We start from the raw sequence: 23,931 nt of genomic DNA, 5'->3' as shown, positions 1-23,931 counted from the left end.
ATAAGAACATAAGAACATGGAACAGGAGTGGCCATCTAGCCCCTCGAGCCTGCTCCGCCATTCAACAAGATCATGGCTGATCTGGCCGTGGACTCAGCTCCACTTACCCGCCCGCTCCCCGTAACCCTTAATTCCCTTATTGGTTAAAAAATCTATCTATCTATCTGTGATTTGAATACATTCAATGAGCTAGCCTCAACTGCTTCCTTGGGCAGAGAATTCCACAGATTCACAACCCTCTGGGAGAAGAAATTCCTTCTCAACTCGGTTTTAAATTGGCTCCCCCGTATTTTGAGGCTGTGCCCCCTAGTTCTAGTCTCCCTGACCAGTGGAAACAACCTCTCTGCCTCTATCTTGTCTATCCCTTTCGTTATTTTAAATGTTTCTATAAGATCACCCCTCATCCTTCTCAACTCCAACGGGTAAAGACCCAGACTACTCAATCTATCATAAGGTAATCCCCTCATCTCCGGAATCAGCCTAGTGAATCGTCTCCAAAGCTAGTATATCCTTCCTTAAGTAAGGTGACCAAAACTGCACGCAGTACTCCAGGTGCGGCCTCACCAATACTCTATACAGTTGCAGCAGGACCTCCCTGCTTTTGTACTCCATCCCTCTCGCAATGAAGGCCAACATTCCATTCGCCTTCCTGATTACCTGCTGCACCTGCAAACTAACTTTTTGTAAGCACAAGATCAGAGCTTACATAGACATTCGCTTATCTACCACGCTAGTTATCTCCTCACAAAATTAAACTAGGTTAACAAAACATGACTTGCCCTTTACAAATCCATGCTGGCTCTCTCTGATCAGCTCGTATTTATCCAAATGTTCAGTAATGCCCCTAATAACAGATTCTAGTAACTTCCCCACAATTGGTGTTTGACCGAATAGACCTATAATTTCCTATTTTATCTCTCACCCGTCTTAAATATTGGAGTGGAATTGGCAATTTCCCAATCCAAGGAGACAATTCCTTAGAGTTTTGGAAGATCATGACTAACAGATCAACAATTTCCTCATTTGCTGCTTTTAATACCGTGGGGTGGAAACTACCAGGTCCAGGAGATTTGTCTAACTTTACTTTTATTAGTTTCTCAATTGCCATTTTTTTAACTTGTATTGAATCTAGTTAGTTCCTCCCATTGATTTATTATTTTTTCTTGTATCTCAGGTCAGATAACATTGTTCTGTAATAATTTGCTCAGAAACAATGAGCATAAAGCTTATAAACTCTGTACACAAGACCCTTCTGAAGTGGGCAGGAGGTGTAATTGATTGCCTGGCTGTATGGTGGACTGCAGGGGTAATGTTGTATAGACTGGTTAGATAGTTTTTCCTTTTTGTGGAGGAGAAAATAAATCCAAGGAATTTTACAAGGGTCACTTTCCAGAAGCAGGTAATAAAAGAACATGAGACTTCTAAGATACCTCACTGTGTTGGTAAATCCAGTGCTGATTATGCACGTCAGGTTATCATCAACTTATTTCTTCACTAAAGTGTTATCTGTGAATATAGCTCAGTAAACATTGTATCCAGCAGCGGATGGAGCTGGGGTTGGCTATGCTAAAACCTGTCACCTTCGTTCATTGTTCCTGCTCATCTGAAACATCCAGGAGTTGTTTTATGGATCAACGGACATTTTTTTCCAAAAGTTTCTTTTTTTTTAAAGAGTGCCATATAAATAAGAAATTTAATAAAATAGGAACATAGCAAACTACAATTGGTAAACACCTTAATTGTGCTGGTCAGTCTCCATTCTATGCAAACACATCATGATGGAAAAGAAATATAAAGGACTCTGGCTTCTCCTATATTAATGTATTTTTTTTCTCTTTCTGTTGTAGCTCTTCCGCCAAAACCACCTAAACCCATGACGTCAATAACTGCCAATGGAATCAAAGATGGTGGAAGCATATCTCTACAGGATGCTGAGTGGTACTGGGGAGACATCTCTAGGTAGATATATCATTTGTGCCTGATACACTCCTTATCAGCTGTTGTGATATAGCTGCCAGCTTTGCCGAACAAAACCCATAGACTTGATGAGTAAGGGCCTCCGCCTAGTCCAGCTGCTCCTACTGCTAAATTTAACTGAAATAATATTTTAATATCAGTTTTGTGTGTTTCAGTCAAATCGGATCAATTTAATCGAGCAATATGGCTGTTTAAAAATAAATAAATCTTTTCTGGCAAGCAGCAACTTTCTTGACGAGCCTATCCATAAAGGATCAAGCAGGAAAGCTAATTATAGATAAGACTTCTCTTAGATATGGAAAAGATGAGGAACAAAAAGGTAAAGTGATGAGACATTGAATTACCATTAAATGCAGTTGAAGTAGCAACAATGCATAATTAATATTTGTATGAAAAAGACAGAATAGGCTTGTCATAGTGGTAATCTAGCAGATTGGGTTTCAACAGGAACAGTTTTGCAAAAATAAATCGCATGTTTACAATAAATGTCTGAGACCAGCCTTATTTCTCCCCTTTTTTTTTCTATATAGGGAAGAAGTGAACGACAAGTTGCGTGACATGCCAGATGGTACATTTCTGGTACGAGATGCTTCTACCAAGATGCAGGGAGATTATACTTTGACCCTCAGGTACAATAAAGTGGAGTATTGAAATGTTTCCTGGCAGAATGCGAGAAATATTTTATACTGTTTATTACAGGAAAAAGGCATTGACAATTTAATGAGTGCTATGCTAATTTTCTAGATCTTGATTGCTGGATTTTTAAACTTCTCCATTGATATTTACTTGCCACTTTTTGAACCAAGCAAGATGTAACTGGTGCAGATCATCCCCCATCCCCTGCTCAAGTGCACAAATATTTTCATGCTGCATCCTTACAGAAACACTTAGGAAATAACTGACAGAAAAAGAATGGAAGACGGCCATCTGGTTTTTGAGCTTGTCCTGTCCTGGCATGGTGTAACCTGTGTGCACCATCGCCCCCATGCAGTCTCCTGGAAGAGGCCAGGAAAAAAACTTCAACCAATTTGGGGGGGGTGGTAGAGAGGAGAAACACTGGGAAATTTCTCTGACCCCTGAAGGCTTCAAGAGACCTGAGTGATTGGTGACACTAACCCCAATGACCCGCATACCTCCTATACATAGAGATGTTTGCAACTCTCAGGTACTCTCCCAGCTGCCTTTTTGAATGTTTGCAGCAAATCTACACTCACCGCACATCCAGGCAACCTATTCCAGCAGATGGTGACTCTGCAAAAAGAAGTACCTCCAAGCATCTAACATAATTCTATGCTTTTACAACTTGTAAGTGTGTTCTCTGTTCCTATCTTACTCATAGATTATCCACATGGACTAAGTCTAATTCTTTCTTTCTTTCTTTTTTAAAAAAAACTCAATAATATTTCCTCAAAGTGTACACTTTCCTCTAATTCTGTCCTGAAACTAGGTACTCTGAATCTTTTGTAGGGTCTCTGTCATCCACTATGTGAGCAGACCAAAGCTGAACACTTCATTCTAGATATGGCTTGACCAAGTCTTTGTTCAAAGAAAGGTTGAAACGTTTTTGTCTTTAATTGTCCTATTAATATATTCTCATACCCTATTTGCTTTCACAATAGTCTCCTGGCAGTGGTATATACCTTCAATCTTGCACTATGTGGTGTATACATGCTTGGAGTTACACCATCTGCTTCATGTTGCATTTGTCTATATTAAGACATTTGATAGACATAGGCCCATTCCACTATTGTATCTAGATCCACCTGCAATCTCTTTTTCATCTAAAGTCCTTCATGTCTTTCAAAAACATGCAGATAATTTCCCTGATGTCTTCATCTAAATCATTGATAAAGATGCTTGGTGCATCAGCCCCAATACCAATCACTGTGGGAGTCCACTCGTGACTGGTTCCCCCACACATCATTAATAACACTCTTCTGTCTACATAAATGTTAACAGTTCCTTATCTGACCCCAAATCTTCCCGCTAATGCCACAAACTCTAATGTACTTGGTTGCCTTTTGTACGGTACTCTGTCAAACACTTTTTGTAAGTTTAGATATACAATATTGACTGGATTGCTGAATTCCTCTGGGATTTCGTTAGCTTCAGCAATTAGTGAATTTCATTCCTCCCTCACACAGTGCTTTTCTACAAAATACTTTGTCACACTCTTGTTTGCTGTCCAATAAATAGGCCAATGGGTGAGAAGACTGTTGTAGGTCAGTCTGTCTGAACTGAATTCGCTATACATTGTGTGGATCAAACTTTGTGCTTGATTTTCATTATTTTTAAAAAATAATTTGGAACAAATTGCACTTGATTTTACTTTAATTTGCCAGCTGGATTCTGTTGATGCCCACTCTTGTTACTTTAAGCACCTAGCAGATACTGGAGTGATATCCTAATGTTGTGGGCATGCTAGAGTAGCTATTTAATGTGCACTGCAAAATGTGATTTACACAGTTAGATCACCTCGCCACTAAATAATTAATCTAATGAGTTGATGCCACCCAATCCAATGTGTGTATTAGAGTGGCGTGCGTTGTCGTAGGCTTGCTAGTGCAACTCATCAGTGTCTCATTGAGTGATCTCAGCCAGTGTCGCATAATATTATAGATCATATCTGACTTTCCTCTTCCATTTTAAAGATCAATGATTAGCCAATCAAAATGTGTTTTAATTCTGTTGTGATCAAATAAAACTTGATGATCTGTGCAGAAAATGGAAACCGCCGCTACTTTCACTTTAAATCTTATACTGGTATGACAGCTGTAGAAGTATTTCTTAGCCCCGAGTCCCTATTTTTCTGCACAAACCACTGCTTGATTTGTTAATACAGCCAATTACCTGTTTAGCACATTATTCTCCTGTAATTCACTCTCATTATAAGCTTATTAAAAACTTCATTGATATATTACTAAGAACTCTAGCACAATTTCTTCTAAACCTTTTAATTGCAATGGAAGTTTTTTTTCGAAAGGTGATTATTTTAATACTTTTTTAAAAAAAAAAGAGGGATCAGCTGGTGTCCATTAATGTATTTTCTCTTTAGTTTTCTCCTATTTCCTATCTTACTAACTCGTGTATTGTTTCCAAAGGAATTGACATCAATGTTCCAATTTTAAATTTGGGTGCACAGTCCCTTTAATGGGCTGTGTGGCTCATTCAGAGTTTCACGCTTGCACGGGACCAAAGGACATCTTTTTCTTGTGTCCAAACTGGTTTTCATTTTGTGCGAGCCTGGGCGGTGAATATTAGCAGGCTCTTTGAATGTGGAGGGCATCACAGCTGTCCCCAGTCTTGTCTTTACTCGACATCCATACACGTGCACTTTTTAGCAGAAGCCACAGGGCAGTGATGGGAACTTTCTCACTCTCTGCATCTATTTCCCACCAGACAAACAGCCCAGAGGTGTTGGTGCCAATTGTAACAACCCAGTTGCTCCCTAGCAGTGATTAGCTAAGTCAGCACAGACAGGTGACTGAAACTGATATGTTTTTGATCTGTATGGTTCAGCTTCACATTAAGGAGTGACTTTACACATTGGGTTAAATGTCAAGATAAATTTAATAATTTCCTTTTTTTTTTACAGAGGAGATAAATTCTTTGTAATGTAATCTGCTGTAGCCAAAACTGGTATTACTGTAGCACCATTGAAGATAAATCATTTATAAAGAAAAGAAAGGAAGGCTTGCATTTCTATAGTATCTTTCATGACCTCAGGACATCCCAAAGCACTTTACAGCCAACAAAGTACTTTTGAAGTGTAGTTACTGTTGTAATGTAGGAAACGTGGCAGCCAATTTGTACATGGCACAGTCCCACAACCACCATCATCATCATCCTAAGTCCTTCGAAATGAGGATGACTTGCTTCCATGCCAAAAAAGGATGAGTTCACAGGTGTTTCAATGAAGGATCTAATATTCCATCCTGAACTACATCCTGAAGGGTCAAAGATGCCTGTGCGTGGATTTTTTTAACGTGTGGTGGCCGTTGCACACCAGCCACCACACTGGCTTGACAGAGCAAGGTATTAGTACAACGAGGGTTATCCAAGACGACTGGAGACCTGCTCTGCTGCACAGACCTAGTGCACTCACACATCACAGTGTGGGTTGGCCCGTGCTGCCCCTGGCCCCGAACTCACGCCTCTCCTGGGCCCCGATCACATCCCTCCACAGTCTCTCGCCGCTCCTGCTGTATCTGCCCACGCTCCAATCACCGACCTGGACCTTGATGATGTCACTCTTCGCTGCCGTCGCCACCCTGCACCAGCTTGCGCTGTACCTTGCAGTGGCCTGCCTCCATGCTGCTCCCAGGCTGCCGCACCTCTGCTTCTTTTATGGCCCCGACCTGCCACTAGTGTTTTCACGCAGGTCGGAACCTCCACACTGCCCATGGCTGCCGCTCTTTTTTCTTATGTGATAATGACCAGGTGCTTTGATTTGGTGATGTTGATTGAGGGATAAATATTGGCCAGGACACTGGACAGAACTCCCTTGCTCTTCTTCAAAATAATGCCATGGGATCTTTTAGATGCACCCGAGAGGGCAGATGGGGCCTCGGTTTAACATTTCATCCAAAAGGCAGCACTCCCTCAGTACTGCACTGGAATGTCAGCCTAGATTTTGTGCCCATGTAACTGAAGTGGACCTTGAACCCACAACCTTCTGACTCCGAGGCAAGAGTCCTACTTAGCTTTCGGTCATGGGTCGCTGTTGTCTTTATTGCCCCATCACCTACATCATGCAACTTTCAACATTTAACATGTCCAGCATATTGATATAAAAATGCAAGATTAATTTTAAAAACCCATAAAACTATATAGTATAAAGTTTTTATGTCTTAATTTGTGATTCTTGTTGTTAAACTCTTGTTGGCTTGTACTACATTCTGCCACCTATGTGTCCCTAACTGAGAGGTCCCAGACCTCTACCAATATCCATCTATTGCTGGTTGCTAGGTGGTGAACAAAAGCAGCACTGGAAGTTTTTGGCTTGTTCCGGTAGCCTCTGTTTAATGGCACAGTTGGGAGCATGACTGGCCGGTTTGAGGCAATACTTCAGTCGGGTTTTGGTAATGATCAAGCTTTGCTTCATTTGGATTACTTTACAATTCAGTGCCAGCCATTCTGTTCAACCATTACTTTTCCTAAGACAACAACTAGTAGCTTTCTCGCTCCTACATTGAGCAGCCCAAGACCAGTATAAGAACATAACATAAAAGGAGGATCAATGTTGTTAAATACCTTCAAATAAGGGGAAAACTTAGTGGAGAATAATAGACATAAGTGTACGTGGTAGACTGTCCGCCTCCATGAAACGCTGGAGGTTGATGGGAATCAAACACTTACTGTGAATCATTTGTGTTTACCATAAAGTGAAAGTCTTACTTTAAAACTGAACATGGGTGAGGAGGATGGAGGAGCATTGTTGTAAACTATTAAATTATTGCAGGTACAAAAGCACATCACATGCTCTATTAGGAAGGATTCAGAATTATTTTTTCCAAGGTGTCGGGATGGTTTGGTTTCCATTAAAAGTCTATATTGAGTGAAATGCCATGGTGTACTCCATGCAGCAAGTTAATAGGCTATACTGGAACCTCAATTTGAATCCACCTCCAAATGATGAAATGAAAGTCACCTCTCTGACTCAACCCCAAGCATTCTATGTGAAATGATTACGGCCAGCCTGAACCCTAAAGGCATTGATTGATGATCAGTGGCAACGTTCTAGGAAATGGAAGTGTCACATTGGTACAGGGGAGCTGACTCTGATTTTAGAATTCACAGCACTTTGGGGTATATTGGAGGCTGCATCATCCTGCAGTGGTGTACCTGACCTGGGATGAAAAGTGAATTGCCATTAACAGTTGTCTCGTATTTTCTATGGAGGTACTACAATTGCTTTACAGCAGTCATCCTGATTTGAAAACATTAATCCCTTTTCATAATCTGTACACCTCACTCTACCCCCAGAGAGCTGCGGAGGCTGGGTCTTTGAATATATTTAAGGTGGCGATAGACAGATTATTGAAATAAGGGAGTGAAGGGTTATGAGGAGCTGGCGGGAAAGTGGAGTTGAGGCCATGATCTTATTGAATATCGGAGAAGGCTCGAGGGGCCAAATGGCCTGCTGCTGCTCCTATTTCTTATGTTCTTGCGTTCACTCCAAGACGTATTGCTAATACTACAAGTTGCCCTCTCCTCTTCACGAGAGTGCTGAGATACTGCAGGGTGTCTTCACTGAGGGACATGGTCTGAGATTATGTGCAAATTGATCATTGAAGGAGATTTGAAATGAAGGATTGCTATGAAGCTCAAACATTTGTGTCATAGTCCAGTACTCTACCACTAGAACTGCTCAGCTGAAGTTTGCTGCTTTTGTTTACCTTTTAATGCAGTCCTCAAAAGCAGAGCAGCATTAAGACCTCCCTTTTTGTAAGTCTTAATTGCATCCTTTTGATGTATTCTTGTGTACAGCTGCTCAACTGACCACCACCTTTTTTGTATTTATCCTTTTTATAGGAAAGGAGGCAATAACAAACTAATCAAAATATACCATCGAGATGGAAAATATGGCTTCTCTGACCCACTCACTTTTAACTCGGTGGTGGAACTCATTAACCATTACAGACACGAGTCCCTCGCCCAGTACAACCCAAAGCTAGATGTTAAATTAATGTATCCCGTATCAAAGTTCCAGCAGGTAAGTTAAGCCTTCATATTTCCTGGATTTGGTGTTCGAACCTCTCTTGTAATGTAGCTTCTGGGTGCCATATTAATATAGGAGCCCTCAATGAGGGTGTGGTATGCTAATGAAGGGTTACTGTAACAGGAATGGCTATCATTTAAAAGGCTACCCATTAAAAATGATGTGGTCAAAGAGTAATAAATGTGACAGATTAATCTGTTATACCAAACAAATTTTTTTCAGGAAATTATAACGTAATCGTAAATGGATCAGCTGCCTTGGGTATTGGATGTGTTTTGCCATATTTTTAATGCAGGCATGAACTTGATTATTTATTTGATGCAGAAACCTCTAGATAGACTGTGTTGTCCTATAATACCGATTTTGTCTAACATTGTGCAGAGAAATCTACTCTATGCTTATATAAAGCATTAAATATAATGGTTGGAAAGTTATAATTAGCTGTTAGGTGGAATTAACATGATCTTTCAGGGAATAAAAAAATAATGGCCCAGAATTTACAGTCAGTGGTGAAGCAAAGGCGTTCGCTGTTGACCCCGAAGTAAGCTTCCCACAAAGATCTCGCCATCTCTGCATCGAAGTTTGGGTTTTCCGACACGTAGTTCAAATCAACCTAGTATAGTGGGAATCTCCTAGTGCAGCTGCTGTTGCATCAACAAGTTGTCTAAGCAGCCAATCAAAATGCAGAATTCTCAGACAGCGAACCAGGAACCGGGTAAGCTCTTAAAACTTCAAACTTAAAAAAAAAAATGTTAGAGAGAGCAAAACAAAGATTGGGGCTCTCTTAAATGGGGAAATGGCAAACCTGAAATAAAGGTGAACACGCTTAAGTTTCTTAATTTTTATTTTTTTAATTTAAAATGTATAAATTTGACACTGCACAAAATTAAAATGAGTTTCTTAGGGCCATAACCTTTATTTAGCAATCAATACGCTGTTAAAACCCCAGTTACACCAATCCCTTTGGGTCTAACTTTTAATAGGGTATTTAAGAGCGTACTTACTGCAAAGTTTTTGTTAGCTTCCCTGATTTGAGAGTTTTCACTGATTGCCGCCTCTGGGGGTGGAGTGGCAGCACAGCACAGCCTGTGGAGGGAGCCGCAGTAAATGACATACCGCAACTTCAGAATTTCCACATTGGGCTGCGCATACGCTAAATTGTGGTCAGCAGTTTCAAAGACGAAACTGTCATCAGGACCATAAATTCTGGGCCACTTTTTTTTTCTTAAAAATCCGATCCAATTATTTCTAGTTTTACACAATTTTTAGCAGTGTCTGTCTTCATGATCAAGCTAATCTTGATGAGGATATAGATGTTGTATGAAGTTCTCACTTTGTTAAACAGGATCAGGTGGTGAAAGAAGACAATATTGATGCTGTTGGTAAAAAACTGCAGGAATACCATAACCAATATCAGGATAAGAGTAAAGAATATGACCGGCTTTATGAAGAATACACAAGGACGTCACAGGTATGTTCATGCTTTTGAATGAGCGACTACGTTGGATGATGGAATGTATTCCAGACTTTTTTTCATCTCGCTAGTTTTCACCACTATTATTTTTTCATCATTGATGCTGCCTTTTGTTCCACAGATAAAGGACCAGTCATGAGATTGGGCGTAGCAACTTCAAATATACATAAATACAAGTCCAATTGAGAACAATATATACCCAAGAGTGATTACACAGCAGTAATTTAATCCAATCAGTGAAATGCTAATAGTTTATAACTGAGGGGCTGCTGAGACAAGAGGGGAAATATTTCAACCAGCCAAGGCTGGATAATGGAAATTGGGAGTATTTTTGCAGTTCTTTCCTTTTTAGGGTATGATGTAAAGTGCATGATAAGATAAATTGCATACACTGTAGAAGGAGTAAGGTTAATGGTCCAAATGGCCTTTTCACATTCTATTCCTCTTGTTTTTGTTCCAACATGAAAGATGGTTTCATTTAGTTTGGGTATTTAATGCCATGTTGCCTCTGATGCATGATGGTATTTACACTGAAGGATAGTGGCATGTTCGCCACAATTTTCAATTGGTTATTAGGACTGTATGATCTGTGCATCACCACCTTTTTGTTCTTCAAAAACAAGCATGCTTCCATCATCCGTATTTCAAAGCATCACTATTTAGTAATGTGTGGTTTTAGCTATTTTTTTTAAAGAGGTGTGAAGCTGGCACACCACCTTCAAGTGTTTTATGCTTTGTGGTTTGCTTCAAGTCAGATATGCGAAGGCCAAGTTCTTTCAAACTGCATACTTTACAGACCTGTTCATGCCACAGTGCAATTTCTTTTAGAAAGAAAACATTTATGAATGTACTTTCCCTAACCTTATGCTTCTCCTTTTAGTAAAAGTTGCTACCAGGGCCTTTAAAAGATTTGATTGTATCATACTGATCCAGAAATCTCTGCCTTTTTCAGGAGCATTGTAGCTCCTATATTAAACTGTGGGTGTGCTTGGATAATAGTTTTAGTGTCGCACCTATGGCAGGATCTTGGTGTTTAAAATGAGCTGTTAGTTTCTTAATTAATTTTCATAACCTTTTTTGGTTTTAGTTTTTTTTTTGAGAGTATTAAGTTTGTCCTAAAACTATTGCACTAACAGCACACTGCAGCTTTGTTTGGCAAGTGGCAGAATATCGATGGCTTTAAATAAACCTAGAAATTAGGTTACAACTGTTGGCTCCTCCCTATGCCTATTATTTGCACTATTAACAAAGGTTTGTATTACTGAGAAACCTGCACCTAGGCTCGAATTTCATAGTACAAGAGCTTCCCAAATAAATGCCCTTTCTCCTTGTTAAATACAACTCTCTTTTGTAATTTTATTTTTCACCATTTTTAAAATTACTTTGAGAAGATGCAGATCAGTGACCAAAAAACTGCACTACTGGCCTAATATGGATGGGTTGAGCTGCTTGGTTCCAGGATATGTTGACCTCTACCTCATCAACAATGTTTGTATTGCTACTGGGGCAATCGCCCATACAGAAGTGCTGACCATAGCCATTGGTAGCATTGATGCAATGGCCATTAAATGCTAAATCAACTTTATATATATAAAAAAAAACACTTTTTTGGGGGAAAGAGTTGTAGAAATGAATTTTGCAATTTGTTTGGGAGTACTCCAGGGCCACCATCCAGTGCCAAATGACATTTATAAAAGAACATTGCATCCATTTCTGACATCTGTATGCATGTGGCATATTGAAAAACTAGAATATTTAGTGCAAAACTTTATTGAACTGTTTTTGAAATATAACTTGTAAATCTGTCACTTAAAGCTAAAACCGATCTGTCTCTAACAGGAAATACAAATGAAGAGAACTGCAATTGAAGCCTTTAATGAAACAATAAAAATATTTGAAGAGCAATGTCACACTCAAGAACGTTACAGCAAAGAATATATTGAGAGATTTCGCAGGGAAGGAAATGAGAAGGAAATTGAACGGTACTATTGCTTTAAATGTTTTTCTTTCCCCAAATCTTAGATATATGAAGAAGCTTGGTGAATAAAAGGAGCCCTCACCTCACTTGAACAAATTACAGAATACTATTCCTAATAAGGGCCATTTAAAGGTTACAATACTGAAAAAGGCCATTTGGCCCACTGGTCTATGCTCCACACTTGCTGCCTCCCACCTTCCTCCCTCCCCCATGTGCTTATCTAGCTTCCCCTTAAATCATAGAAAATTACGACACAGAAGGAGGTCATTCGGCCCATTGTGTTTCTGCCGGTCGAAAAAGAGTTACCTGGCCTAATCCCACTTTCCAGCACAAGGTCCGTATCCCTGCAGGTTATGGTTCTTTAAGTGCAAATCCAAGTACCTTTTTAAATGTGATGAGCGTTTCTGCCTCTGCCACCCTTTCAGGCACTGAGTTCCAGACTCTCACCACCCTCTGGGCGAAGAAATGTTTCCTCATCTCCCCTCTAATCCTTCTACCAACTATTTTAAATCTATGTCCCCTGGTTGTTGACCCCTCTGCTAAGGGAAATAGGTCCTTCCTATCCACTCCATCTAGGCCCCTCATAATTTTATACACCTCTGTTAACTCTCCCTTCAGCCTCCTCTGTTCTAAGGAAAACAACCCCAGCCTATCCAATCTTTCCTCATAGCGAAAGTTTTCCAGTCCTGGTAACATCCTCGTAAATCTCTTCTGCACCCATTCTAGTGCAATCACATCCTTCCTATAATGTGGTGACCAGAACTACACAAGTGCTCGAGCTGTGGCCTAACTAGTGTTGTAGACAGCTCCAGCATAACTTCCCTGCTCATGTATTCCATGCCTCGGTTAATAAAGGAAAGCATTCCTAATGCCTTTTTAACTACCTTAATGACCTGTCCTACTATCTTAAAGGTTCTGTGGACATATACTCCAAGGTCCCTCTGTTCCTCCACACCTCTCGGTATCTGCCAATTTAATGTGTATTCCCTTGCTTTGTTGACCCTCCTGAAATGCATTACCTCACACTTTTCCAGATTGAATCCATTTGCTAATTTTCTGCCCAACTGACCAGTTCATCGGTATCTTCCTGCAGTCTAGAGCTTTCCTCACTGTCGACCACGAGGTCAATTTTTGTATCATCTGCAAATTTCTTTTATCATGCCCCCCACATTTAAGTCTAAATTGTTAATATATACTACAAAAGTAATGGACCGAGTACTAAACCCTGTGGAACCCCACTGGAAACAGCCTTCCAGTCACAAAAGCTACCCTCAACCATTATCCTTTGCTTCCTGCCACTGAGTGAATTTTGGATCCAATTTGCCACTCTCCTTTGGATCCCATGGGTGCTTACTTTTTTGACCAGTCTACCATGTGGTACCTTGTGAAAAGCTTTGTTAAAATCCATGTAAACTACATCAAACTCTCTGCCCTCATCGACCCTCCTTGTTGCCTCCTCAAAAGAACTCAAATCAAGTTAGGCAGACACGACCTTTCCTTAACAAATCCATGCTGACTGACCTTAATTGATCTGTGTCTTTCTAAATGAAGATTTTTACTCCAAATTGATTCCAGTAATTTATCCACCACCGAGGTTAAACTAACTGGCCTGTAATTGTTCTGTTATCCCTTCCTCCCTTTTTATAGCAAGTAATTAGGATATACTTGCATTGGAGGCAGTTCAGTGAAGGTTCATGAGGTTGATTCCTGAGATGAAGGGGTTGTCTTATGAAGAAAGGTTGAGCAGGTTGTGCCTATACTCATTGGAGTTTTTAAGGAATGAGAGGTGATCTTATTAAAACGTATAGGATTCTGAGGGGGCTTGACAGGGTAGATGCAGAGGGGATGTTTCCCCTCTTGGGGGAATCTAGAACTAGGAGGTTTCAGAATGGGGATTCGCCCATTTAAAACGGAGATGAGCAGGACTTTATTCTGAGGGTCGTGAATCTTTGGAATTCTCTACTCCAAGGAGCAATGGAGGCTAGGTCATTAACTATATTTAAAGTGGAGATAGACAGATTTTTGAACAATAAGGAAGTCTAGGGTTATTGGGAGCGGGCAGGAAAGTGGAGTTGAGGCCAAGATCAGATCAGCCATGATATTGAATGGCGGAGCAGGCTTGAGGGGCCAAATGGCCTACTCCTGCTCCTACTTGTGTTCTTTTTAAACAATGGTACAACATTAGCAGTTCTCCAATCCTCTGGCACAACTTCTGTAGCCAGGGATGATTGAAAATGATGGTCAGAGCCTCTGCAATTTCCTCTCTTGCTTCTTTTAGTAGTCTCCGGATATATTTCATCCAGTCCTGCCGATTTATCTACTTTCAAGGATGCTAAACCCGTTAAAACATCCCCTCTTTTTATGTTTATCCTGTCTTAATATATCTCGCTCTTCCTCCTGAACATCAACATTGGTATCGACCCCCTCTCTTTTGTAAATGAATCTGTTATTCACCTCAATTGCTTGTGGTAGCGAGTTCCACGTTCTCACCGCTCTGAGTAGAGAAGTATCTGCTGAATTCCTCCTTGGATTTATTAGTGACTATCTTGTATTTATAGCCCCTAGTTTAGGACTCCCTAAAGTGGAAACATCATCTCTACGTCTAACCCTTTCATAATCTTAAAGACCTCTATCAGGTCACCCCTCGGCCTTTTCTAGAGAAAAGGGCCCAGTCTGTTAAGAACATAAATAGGAGCAGGAGTAGGCCATTTGGCCCCTGGAGCCTGCTCCGCCATTTCATAAGATAGAAACATAGAAAATAGGAGCAGTAGTAGGCTATCCGGCCCTTCAAGTCTGCACCGCTATTCAATATGATCATGGCTGATCCTCTATCTCAACATCAAATTCCCGCCTTTTCCCCATACCCCTTGATGCCTTTTATTTCTAGAAATCTATCTATCTCTCTCATAAATATATTCAGTGACTTGGCCTCCACAGCCTTCTGTGGTAGAAAATTCCACAGGTTCCCCATCCTCCGAGTGAAAATATTTCTCATCCCGGTTCTAAATTTCCTACCCTGTATCCCGAGACTGTGATCCCTTGTTCGAGACTTCCCAGCCAGGGGAAACACCCTCCCCGCATCCAGTCTATCTAACCCAGTCAGAATTTTTATACGTTTCAATGAGATCACCTCTCATTATTCTAAACTCTAGTGAATACAGGCCTAGTTGACCCAATCTCTCCTCATACCACAGTCCTGCCATCCCAAGAATCAGTCTGGTGAACCTTCGCTGCACTCCCTCTTGGGTAAGGGGACCAAAACTGCACACACTATTCCAGGTGCGGTCTCACCATGGCCCTGTATAACTGTAGTAAGACATCCTTGCTCCTGTACTCAAATCCTCTTGCAATGAAGGCCAACATACCATTTGCCTTCCTAACTGCTTGCTGCACCTGCATGTTTGCTTTCAATAACTGGTGTACAAGGACACCCAGGTCCCTTTGTACATCGACATTTCCCAAGCTATCACCATTTAAATAATACTTTGTCGTCTTGTTTTTCCTACCAAAGTGGATAACTTCACATTTATCCACATTCTACTGCATCTGCCATGTGTTTGCCCACTCACTCAACCTATCTAAATCGCCTTGCAGCGTCTTTGCATCCTCCTCACAACTCACAATCTCACCTAGTTTTGTGTCATCAGCAAACTTGGAAATATTACATTTGGTTCCCTCATCCAAATCATTTATATATATTGTGACTAGCAGGGGCCCATTAGTCACTGCCTGCCACCCCGAAAAAGACCCGTTTATTCCTACTCTCTGTTTCCTGTCAGTTAACCAATTTTCAATACATTACCCCCAATCCTATGTGCTTTAATTTTGCACACTAACCTCTTATGTGGGACTTTATCAAAGGCCTTCTGAAAATCCAAATACACTACATCCACTGGTTCTCTTATCTATTTTATCAGTTACAACTTCAAAAAACTCCAGTAGGTTTGTCAAACATGATTTTCCTTTCATAAATCCATGTTGACTTTGTTTAATCCCGTTGGTATTATCTAAATATGCCGTTATTAGATCCTTTATAATAGACTCCAGCATTTTCCCTACTACTGATGTCAGACTAGCCGGTCTGTAGTTCCCCATTTTCTCTCCTTTTTTTAAATAGTGGAGTTACATTTGCCACCCTCCAATCTGCAGGAACTGATCCATAATCTATAGAATTTTGGAAGATGACAACCAATTTCCATGGCTACCTCTTTTAGCACTCTGAGATGCAGATCATCAAGTTCTAGGGATTTACCTGCCTTCAGTCACATTAGTTTCTCCAGCACTATTTTCTTACGAACTGTCATTTCCTTTAATTCCTCTTGGCTGATCTGATAATGGACTTAGCTCCACCTCCCTGCCCGCTCCCCGTAACCCCTTAACCCCTTGTCGCTCAAAAATCTGTCTGCCTCCGCCTTAAATATATTCAATGATCCAATCTCCACAGCTCTCTTGGGGCAGAGAATTTCACAGATCTACAACCCTCAAAGAAGAAATTCCTCCTCATCTCAGTTTTAAATGGGAGGCTCTTTATTCTGAGACTATGTCCCCAAGTTTTGGTTTCCCCTATGAGTGGAAATATCCTCTCTGCATCCACCTTGTCGAGCCCCCTCGTTATCTTATACGTTTCAATAAGATCACCTCTCATTCTTCTGAACTCCAATGAGTATAGGCCCAACCTTTCTTCATAAGTCAACCGCCTCATCTCCGGAATCAACTTAGTGAACCTTCTCTGAACAGCCTCCAATGCAAGTACATCCTTCCTTAAATACGGAGATCAAAACTGTACGCAGTACTCTAGGTGTGGCCTCACCAATACCCTGTACAGTTGTAGCAGGACTTCTCTGTTTTTATACTCCATCCCCCTTGCAATAAATGCCAACATTCCATTTGCCTTCCTGATCACTTACTGTACCTGCATACTAACTTTTTGTGTTTCATGCACAAGGTCCCTCATTACGGCAGCATTTTGCAATTTTTCTCCATTTAAATTATTATTTGCTTTTCTATTATTTCTGCCAAAGTGGATAACCTCACATGTTCCCACATTATACTCCATCTGCCAAATGTTTACCCACTCACCTTAACCTGTCTATATCGCTTTGCAGATTTTTTTGTGTCCTCTTCACAACTTGCTTTCCCACCTATCTTTGTATCATCAGCAAACTTGGCAATCTTCCACTCGGTCCCTTCATCCAAGTCATTAATATGTTCAGTCTTACCAGGTGGTTATACCCTCTGTTATATATAAAAAAATCATATAATATAATGTGTTTTTAATTTTATTCCTCTAGAAATGATCCCCAATGCTTTGCACTTTTTATGGTTTTCTTAACCTGTGTGGCTACTTTTATAGATTTAAAAAAAAATGAATCTGTATCTCCTAGATCCAGTTCTTCTCGACCCCATTTAGATTCTTATTTTCCAAGGATTAAGTAATTTCCTTATTCCTCCTACAAAAATACAGCACCTCACACATGTTGAAATTAATTTGGCATATCCACACCCATTCTGCAAGTCTGTTAATGTCTTGTCGCTGTCTTCCTCAGTATTAACTATACCCCCAATTTAGTATCGTCTGCAAATTTTGATTATAAGCAGAATATGGCTATGGCTTATCGCTTCATAACAATTTTCTCTATTGGTGGGTTTTGCTTAATGGAGACTTGGATAAATGGGCTGATTTAATTTTTATAAATCATCCTGCTGTCTGATCAGATTATTACTGGTATGCAAAGCCGCCTTTGGTAAAGAGGAAAGTCTGATTGCCTGCACTTCAGGTTAGAAGGTACAATAATGGTGATCAGCTATGAATATAGGAAGGAGAAAGGGGGCAAATAATGTAACTTGTACAATGAGAAAATGTAAACACTGCCATCTACATAGCATCTTAATATGCATTAGTTAGCAGTTATTCAAATAAACCTTTTCTTGTGTGATAGGATAATGATGAACTATGAAAAACTCAAGTCTCGTCTTGGAGAGATCCATGACAGCAAGATGCGCCTGGAACAAGATCTGAAGAAACAAGCATCTGATAACCGAGAGATTGACAAGAAAATGAACAGCATCAAGCCTGACCTAATCCAACTGCGAAAGATCAGGGATCAGTACCTTGTGTAAGTAGAAACAGATAAATGATGTTGGATTCACTTTTCTGAGGGACAATACATGGCTGAATGTTGACAGTTTAACAATAATGATTAAAAATGTGTGGTTTCCCTCTCCATCTTGCAGATGGCTCAATCACAAAGGAGTACGTCAAAAGCGAATAAATGACTGGCTTGGAATCAAAAATGAAAATGCAGATGAGTGAGTTATAATTGTCCTTAGTGGCATTGCTGAAAAATACTGTTTTATCTTAAGCTGGACTAGAAATACAGTTAATGTTATCCTTCAGATCTTGGGAAAGGTTTACAAAACCTGTTGGCTTTAGGCTTCCTCAAATTGAGAAATGCTGGGGAATGTGCATTGTTATAGCCCACCATTAGTGTAGCTTGGAAAGGCTTTGCCACAGACACATTTTTTTTTAATTTAAAAAAAAATCTTGAGCTGGAGTAAAGAATTGCTGGTTAGCTGTATGGTATTATGTAGTTTTATATAAAACCCACCCTTGTTTGCTTATATTTTTGTCCCATGTTAATTACCAAAATCTACCAAGATTGTGATTGCTGTCATAATGCAACAGGAAAAGCTATTCAGACAACTAGTATGAGATATTTTACCTGCAGCAGAAAAAGGGATTTTCTTAGTCACAAAAGTAATTCACATCACTAATATAGGTAGAAGCTAGATGTCTTAATACAGATCATTTTCAGTACTTTTATTATAGTTTGATCAGACTTGTATGAATGTGATCAAGAATGGAAGCTAGTGGCAAATGTATTTGGTTTGCCTGTATCTATATTGTTTTATCAGAACACAGTAACCAACTTCCAGCACTTTTAATTTCAGATTTACAGAATTTTCTGTTTTTATCTTGACTCTTTTATTTGTTTAGAGAAAGGTAGGAATTAAAAAAAAAAAATACATCTGTTCCTGTAGGTGACTTTTTAATAAATCCAGGCGCCTATATCTAGTTTTCAGATGTCGCAAAAATGGGTTCGAAGAATTGGTGCAGCTTCTTCAGATCACATTTACAGAACATAGTAAAGAACTTTTACTGAGTGTGTTGGTGATCTCTAATGGCAGAACATCAATTCTGCAGTATTGACCGTGTCCAATTTGGATAGATTGAGTCCCTTCTGTAGTACTTAATGGGAATGTCAACTTAATTGATTTGAATAGATGGGCCCATAGTCAGATATAGCATTGAGGGCAAGTAGACAGGTACACTTTTTCACCTCTTCAGCTTCCCAGTGATGAAGCCAAATGTAGACCCCAAAATCAGGTTTCCCTGGTTTACATTGGCTTTTGCTCCGATTTGATGACCACCACGCTCAGTTCTTGACACGAGTACCATTATACCAAGTTGATTGGTGCTATAAAGCAGAAGATGGAGTTGGGGGGGTGGGCATTGATACTACTCACAATAACCTTATATAAACTACTTTTATGAATTTGGATAGGTTATCTTTTTTTAAAGGTTTGGTTTTGACAGTCAGTGACACATACATTGCTATCTCAGTTTAGTATAATGAATGGGTTAATCGTAGAATTGGAATCCTGGAACAAGGTAACATACATTGATCACATCACTAATTAAAAAACACTGCAAGGCTCAGCAGAGTAATTCTTGTTATAAACAATTTCACCTCAGCACATATTTCATGACTGAAGAAGATGAAAACCTTCCTCACTACGATGAGAAGACCTGGTTTGTGGGAGCTATTAATCGAACACAAGCTGAAGATTTGCTTAGAGGAAAATCAGATGGTGCCTTCCTAATCAGGGAAAGCAGTAAAAAGGGCTGCTATGCCTGCTCTGTGGTGTAAGTAACTTTTTTTTTTTAAGGAGGCATATTTGTAAATCAAGAAAATCCCTTTGATGTCATGTTAGAAAAAATTAAACTGTATAAATGGCAATGCTGCTGTTTGAAGGAAGTTTTATATAGGAATTTATTAGGAACTTGTGCCATTTGTCATGTACAATGTAAATTTTAAAAATGAATTGAAAATATGTTGCAAAATTTCACATTGCAGCAGATGCAGTTGTGGTCAGTCTTATTATTGAAGCACATCCTTTGTTATCTCATCCTTATTGGAGTCCTTTTGATTCCCCTTTCCTCTCCATTCCCATGCCAATAATCTTCCTACATTACCTTGATTTGTCACTTTCAGTTGGCTAGTATAGCTGATGGAGAGGCATTGGAAGAAATAAGCAAGGCAAGACCGTGCCGGATCGGGTATAAGCTGTCACTGAAAACTGGGTTGGTCAGTGGTAGAACGCAGAATGAGATCCGAATAAACTTGGGGAGGAGATGCCACAAAACAGGGTATGAGCTGTCAGTTGAGGCAAGATGGGATATGAGCATTAGTCAAAGGACATGAGGGAAATCATTAGCATTTTTCTTTTCTAGGTGAGCTATTTTGTATACAAAGCTTGTGCAAGATAGGCGTTTTAAAAATGTTGTAGACTTACTAATGTGATTTCCCATTCCCTATTATTCCTAGAAGTCCCTTTTCCCTATGCCAAGACTTTTTTTCTAATTTTATTTTCACTCATCCAATTTCCACAGCTTGGGACCAGACCTAGGGCAGGGCTCATCCTATGGGAAGCTAGCATTTCAGAGCTGGTACCAAGGGATACATTGAAGGCTCTTTGTCTGCAAGGCCTGGCACATGACCAGTACTCTGTGGGACAAACTGAACAGTTTGATATGCTTCAGAAGGGATGATTGTGTCGAAAAAGAATGCCTTTCTGCTGCATTCACAATAAACTACAGTAAAAATCCAAATTCTCACCGCCTCAAAGAATTAAAGCAGTCTTTCTTCTGGGAGGAGAGACCTTGGTGGCACTTTGACCAGCTGCATGGATAAACTTCTATTTATAGTTGCCAACATAACAAATGGGCATAAGCTTATGGGAGATTTTTTCTTAATTCAGAGGCTGTCCAAAATAAGCTACCACATGAAGGAGACATAGTGGTGGATTTAAATGGTATTTAAATCCTTTGAATATCTAGCAAAGCTGACAGCGATTATTAAAATACAGGCAAATCATGATGAAAGCCTTAGTTTCCTAAGAATACAACATTTTGATTGGGATCTCTATAAACTTTTAATTGTAATACTGTAGTTCATTTTTCCAAACCATTTGGGTTGAGAGAAACATCTTGGTGTAAAAATTGACCAAATAAAGTCAGAGTTTGGAAGCAGTTGCAAGGAAAACTACTTTGTTCGTTTGTTTATAACAAGACACTTTAAGTGAGACCACTCACTCGTACTTTTTTGTGCAGTATTGATCGTTGTACTTGTTTGTGGCACAGAATCGGACAACAAAAATGATTCCAAGTTATCGATTGTTTGATCAATAAAGACACTAAGAAAGCTAATTTAATCTTAGTAAAAGTAAGAAAGGGGTATGATCCAAGTTTTGAAATACTTGGAAGGGAATCAGCAAGTGACTGCCTTGTTTCCTCAAGTTCTACACAGAATTAGAGAATGTATGTGCAGCTGATGAGGCCACATTTTTTAATTAACGTTATTTTTTCAGGTAAATGGGACTCTGATTCATGTTGCTATGAGTGGCTGATTTTGGCAGCTTACTGGGTGTGAAAGGAATTGGGAACTAGTAGTTGGTGAGCAAGAGAGAAAGTCAAAGTGTAAATTGTCCTGCCCCCAACCGGCCCGCATCGGGCATCTCCTAATTGTGGAGCAGTGTCCGCCTTCTGAATAAATCACCTGTCAGCCATGGAAATGGTATATGGAGCAGGGGGAGATAATCTTATAAACTTGGGAGGAGATGAAAAAGATAAAAGCATAAACCTAGATTTCTGTACCAGGAAGTTTTGCTTCTGCAGAGATTACAGGATTCAGAATGTTTAGCTAATTGCAATATTTGAGATATCCAGTAACTAAATTTACTTTTTCTACTGTTAATTTTCAAAAAGCCTGAAATGTTGCATTTCAACCACTGTGTAACTGGCTTGAAGTAAACTCTTCATCCTTGAATCAATGGAACAAGCTGGTTGCCTACTAAATGCCTTCAGAGGATTTTATCTCATGCTAACAACTTCTTGCATCTCCCCTTACAGCGCTGATGGAGAAGTGAAGCACTGCGTGATTTACAGCACGCCAAGGGGTTATGGATTTGCCGAACCATACAACTTGTATAGCACGCTTAAAGACCTGGTGCTGCATTACCAACAAACTTCACTGGTCCAGCACAATGACTCTCTGAATGTGAGACTGGCCTACCCCGTCTACAGCCAGATGCCCTCTCTGCGCAGATGAATGTTTGAGTCAGCCGTGACAGATTACAGAACACTGAGGGCATTGTACTTGGCTGCTTTTGCACAGTGAGTACAGAATGTGAATCAGGACAGTGGCGTACTCAAGAGTTCAGGTGACCTGGTGCTACCTAAACTCCAACTGTGACTTTCTGTTTTTTTGCTTTTATTTCAGTCAGCGAGAAACACACACAAAAACTGGAAATGTATCTAATTTTTTTTTTTCTTTTGGTTTTTGTTTTGGTGTCATTCGTGTGGATCTGAAACTTTAGTCCAAACAGTCTGGTGCTGACGGCTCTGGGCTATTCATCGAGAGTTTAAAAATCTCCCAACTTTCAGATGTTCTCTTTCATGGATCAGCCAGTGAGAACTCTGTTAGTCTTAACTCCAGATCTCTACAACATCTTGCGCAACTCTGACGAGCGCCCAGTGTACGAAGAAGACTTCTTTGCATTTTTAGTTTAGTCGACGTATTCTTCTTGAACTAGACTCGACCAGATTATCTGATTTCTTTCACTCGTTGGAGGACACTGAACTCGGTGTAGAAGAAGACCAAAGGCATTCAGGAGAGCTTCTGACAAAAAAAAAAATTAAAACTGGCAAAATTTGAAAAAAACATTGCACAAAGGGTCGCTTTTTAATGTACTGGAGTACAAGTAACAAAAAGAAATACAAATAAAGAACATTTTATGGCTTCTGTGACTCTAGAGCTCTTCACAAAAAAAATAACCAAAATGAAAAGACCAGAGCATCTTTTGATGTTGGTTTTAGCACTTAATGTTCAGTCAGATGTCTGCAGCCGCACATATTTACACCAAAATTTTAAAGTGTTTTTAAAAAATAATAAAAACACTAATGCATAATGTTAACATAACCCTGAAATTTTGCAATTTTACTTTCACCCAGAAGGTGAGCTTCAAAATTTAGATGTAAGGAAGCAAGTACTTTAAAGGTGCTTAGAATTAGACTATTTGGCTATTTGGGGGGGAAGGGGTGGGGGGGGGCAAAAAACAAACAAAATACTTTTGTTTCATTGCTCGTAGAAAGGAAAGTGCAATTTGCAATGCTTCTGGATGGCGAAAAAAGATCCTGTAGCTTAAAGGGGGATGGGGAAGTGGGGGATGAATTGGTGGGTGGTATCTATTCCTATTTCAATGGAAACACAGGCCCAATTAGTCTACACTTCATATTTTTAGAATCAAATACATTCAATATGACGTATTATACTTCAGTATTTTTTAGGAGTTGGGGTGAGGTCTTTGATGGTTCTGTGAACAGTTTAGTTTTAAATGCTGTAAGAGACTACTTTCTAAATCCACTGAGCATGCTCCCTGGTATGTCGTATTTTGAGAATACCGTTCATCCAGGTCCCATGATGCACTGGGCATTTTGTT

The 23,931-nt window shown here is 39.8% G+C and overlaps 1 protein-coding gene across 3 annotated transcripts in view; it reads left to right on the top strand.

The window, feature by feature from the left end:
* The window catches only part of pik3r3b (phosphoinositide-3-kinase, regulatory subunit 3b (gamma)), a 743,508-nt gene extending 720,009 nt beyond the window's left edge, over nucleotides 1–23,499 (top strand). For all 3 annotated transcript variants that reach the window (XM_070886838.1, XM_070886839.1, XM_070886840.1), the window contains 9 exons: nucleotides 1,848–1,959; nucleotides 2,508–2,606; nucleotides 8,512–8,692; nucleotides 10,044–10,169; nucleotides 12,012–12,154; nucleotides 18,090–18,266; nucleotides 18,385–18,459; nucleotides 19,907–20,077; nucleotides 22,343–23,499. In XM_070886838.1, the coding sequence (XP_070742939.1) occupies nucleotides 1,848–1,959; nucleotides 2,508–2,606; nucleotides 8,512–8,692; nucleotides 10,044–10,169; nucleotides 12,012–12,154; nucleotides 18,090–18,266; nucleotides 18,385–18,459; nucleotides 19,907–20,077; nucleotides 22,343–22,541 (1,283 nt within the window). In that variant the 3' untranslated portion in view covers nucleotides 22,542–23,499. The remainder of the gene's footprint in view (nucleotides 1–1,847; nucleotides 1,960–2,507; nucleotides 2,607–8,511; nucleotides 8,693–10,043; nucleotides 10,170–12,011; nucleotides 12,155–18,089; nucleotides 18,267–18,384; nucleotides 18,460–19,906; nucleotides 20,078–22,342) is intronic.
* The last annotated feature ends 432 nt before the right edge of the window (nucleotides 23,500–23,931 follow it).

This window comes from Pristiophorus japonicus, chromosome 8 (assembly GCF_044704955.1).
Source record: "Pristiophorus japonicus isolate sPriJap1 chromosome 8, sPriJap1.hap1, whole genome shotgun sequence".
Taxonomy (NCBI): Eukaryota; Metazoa; Chordata; class Chondrichthyes; family Pristiophoridae; genus Pristiophorus; species Pristiophorus japonicus.
The sequence above is the reverse complement of the archived record's forward strand: the minus strand, read 5'-3'. Positions and strand labels throughout refer to the sequence as shown.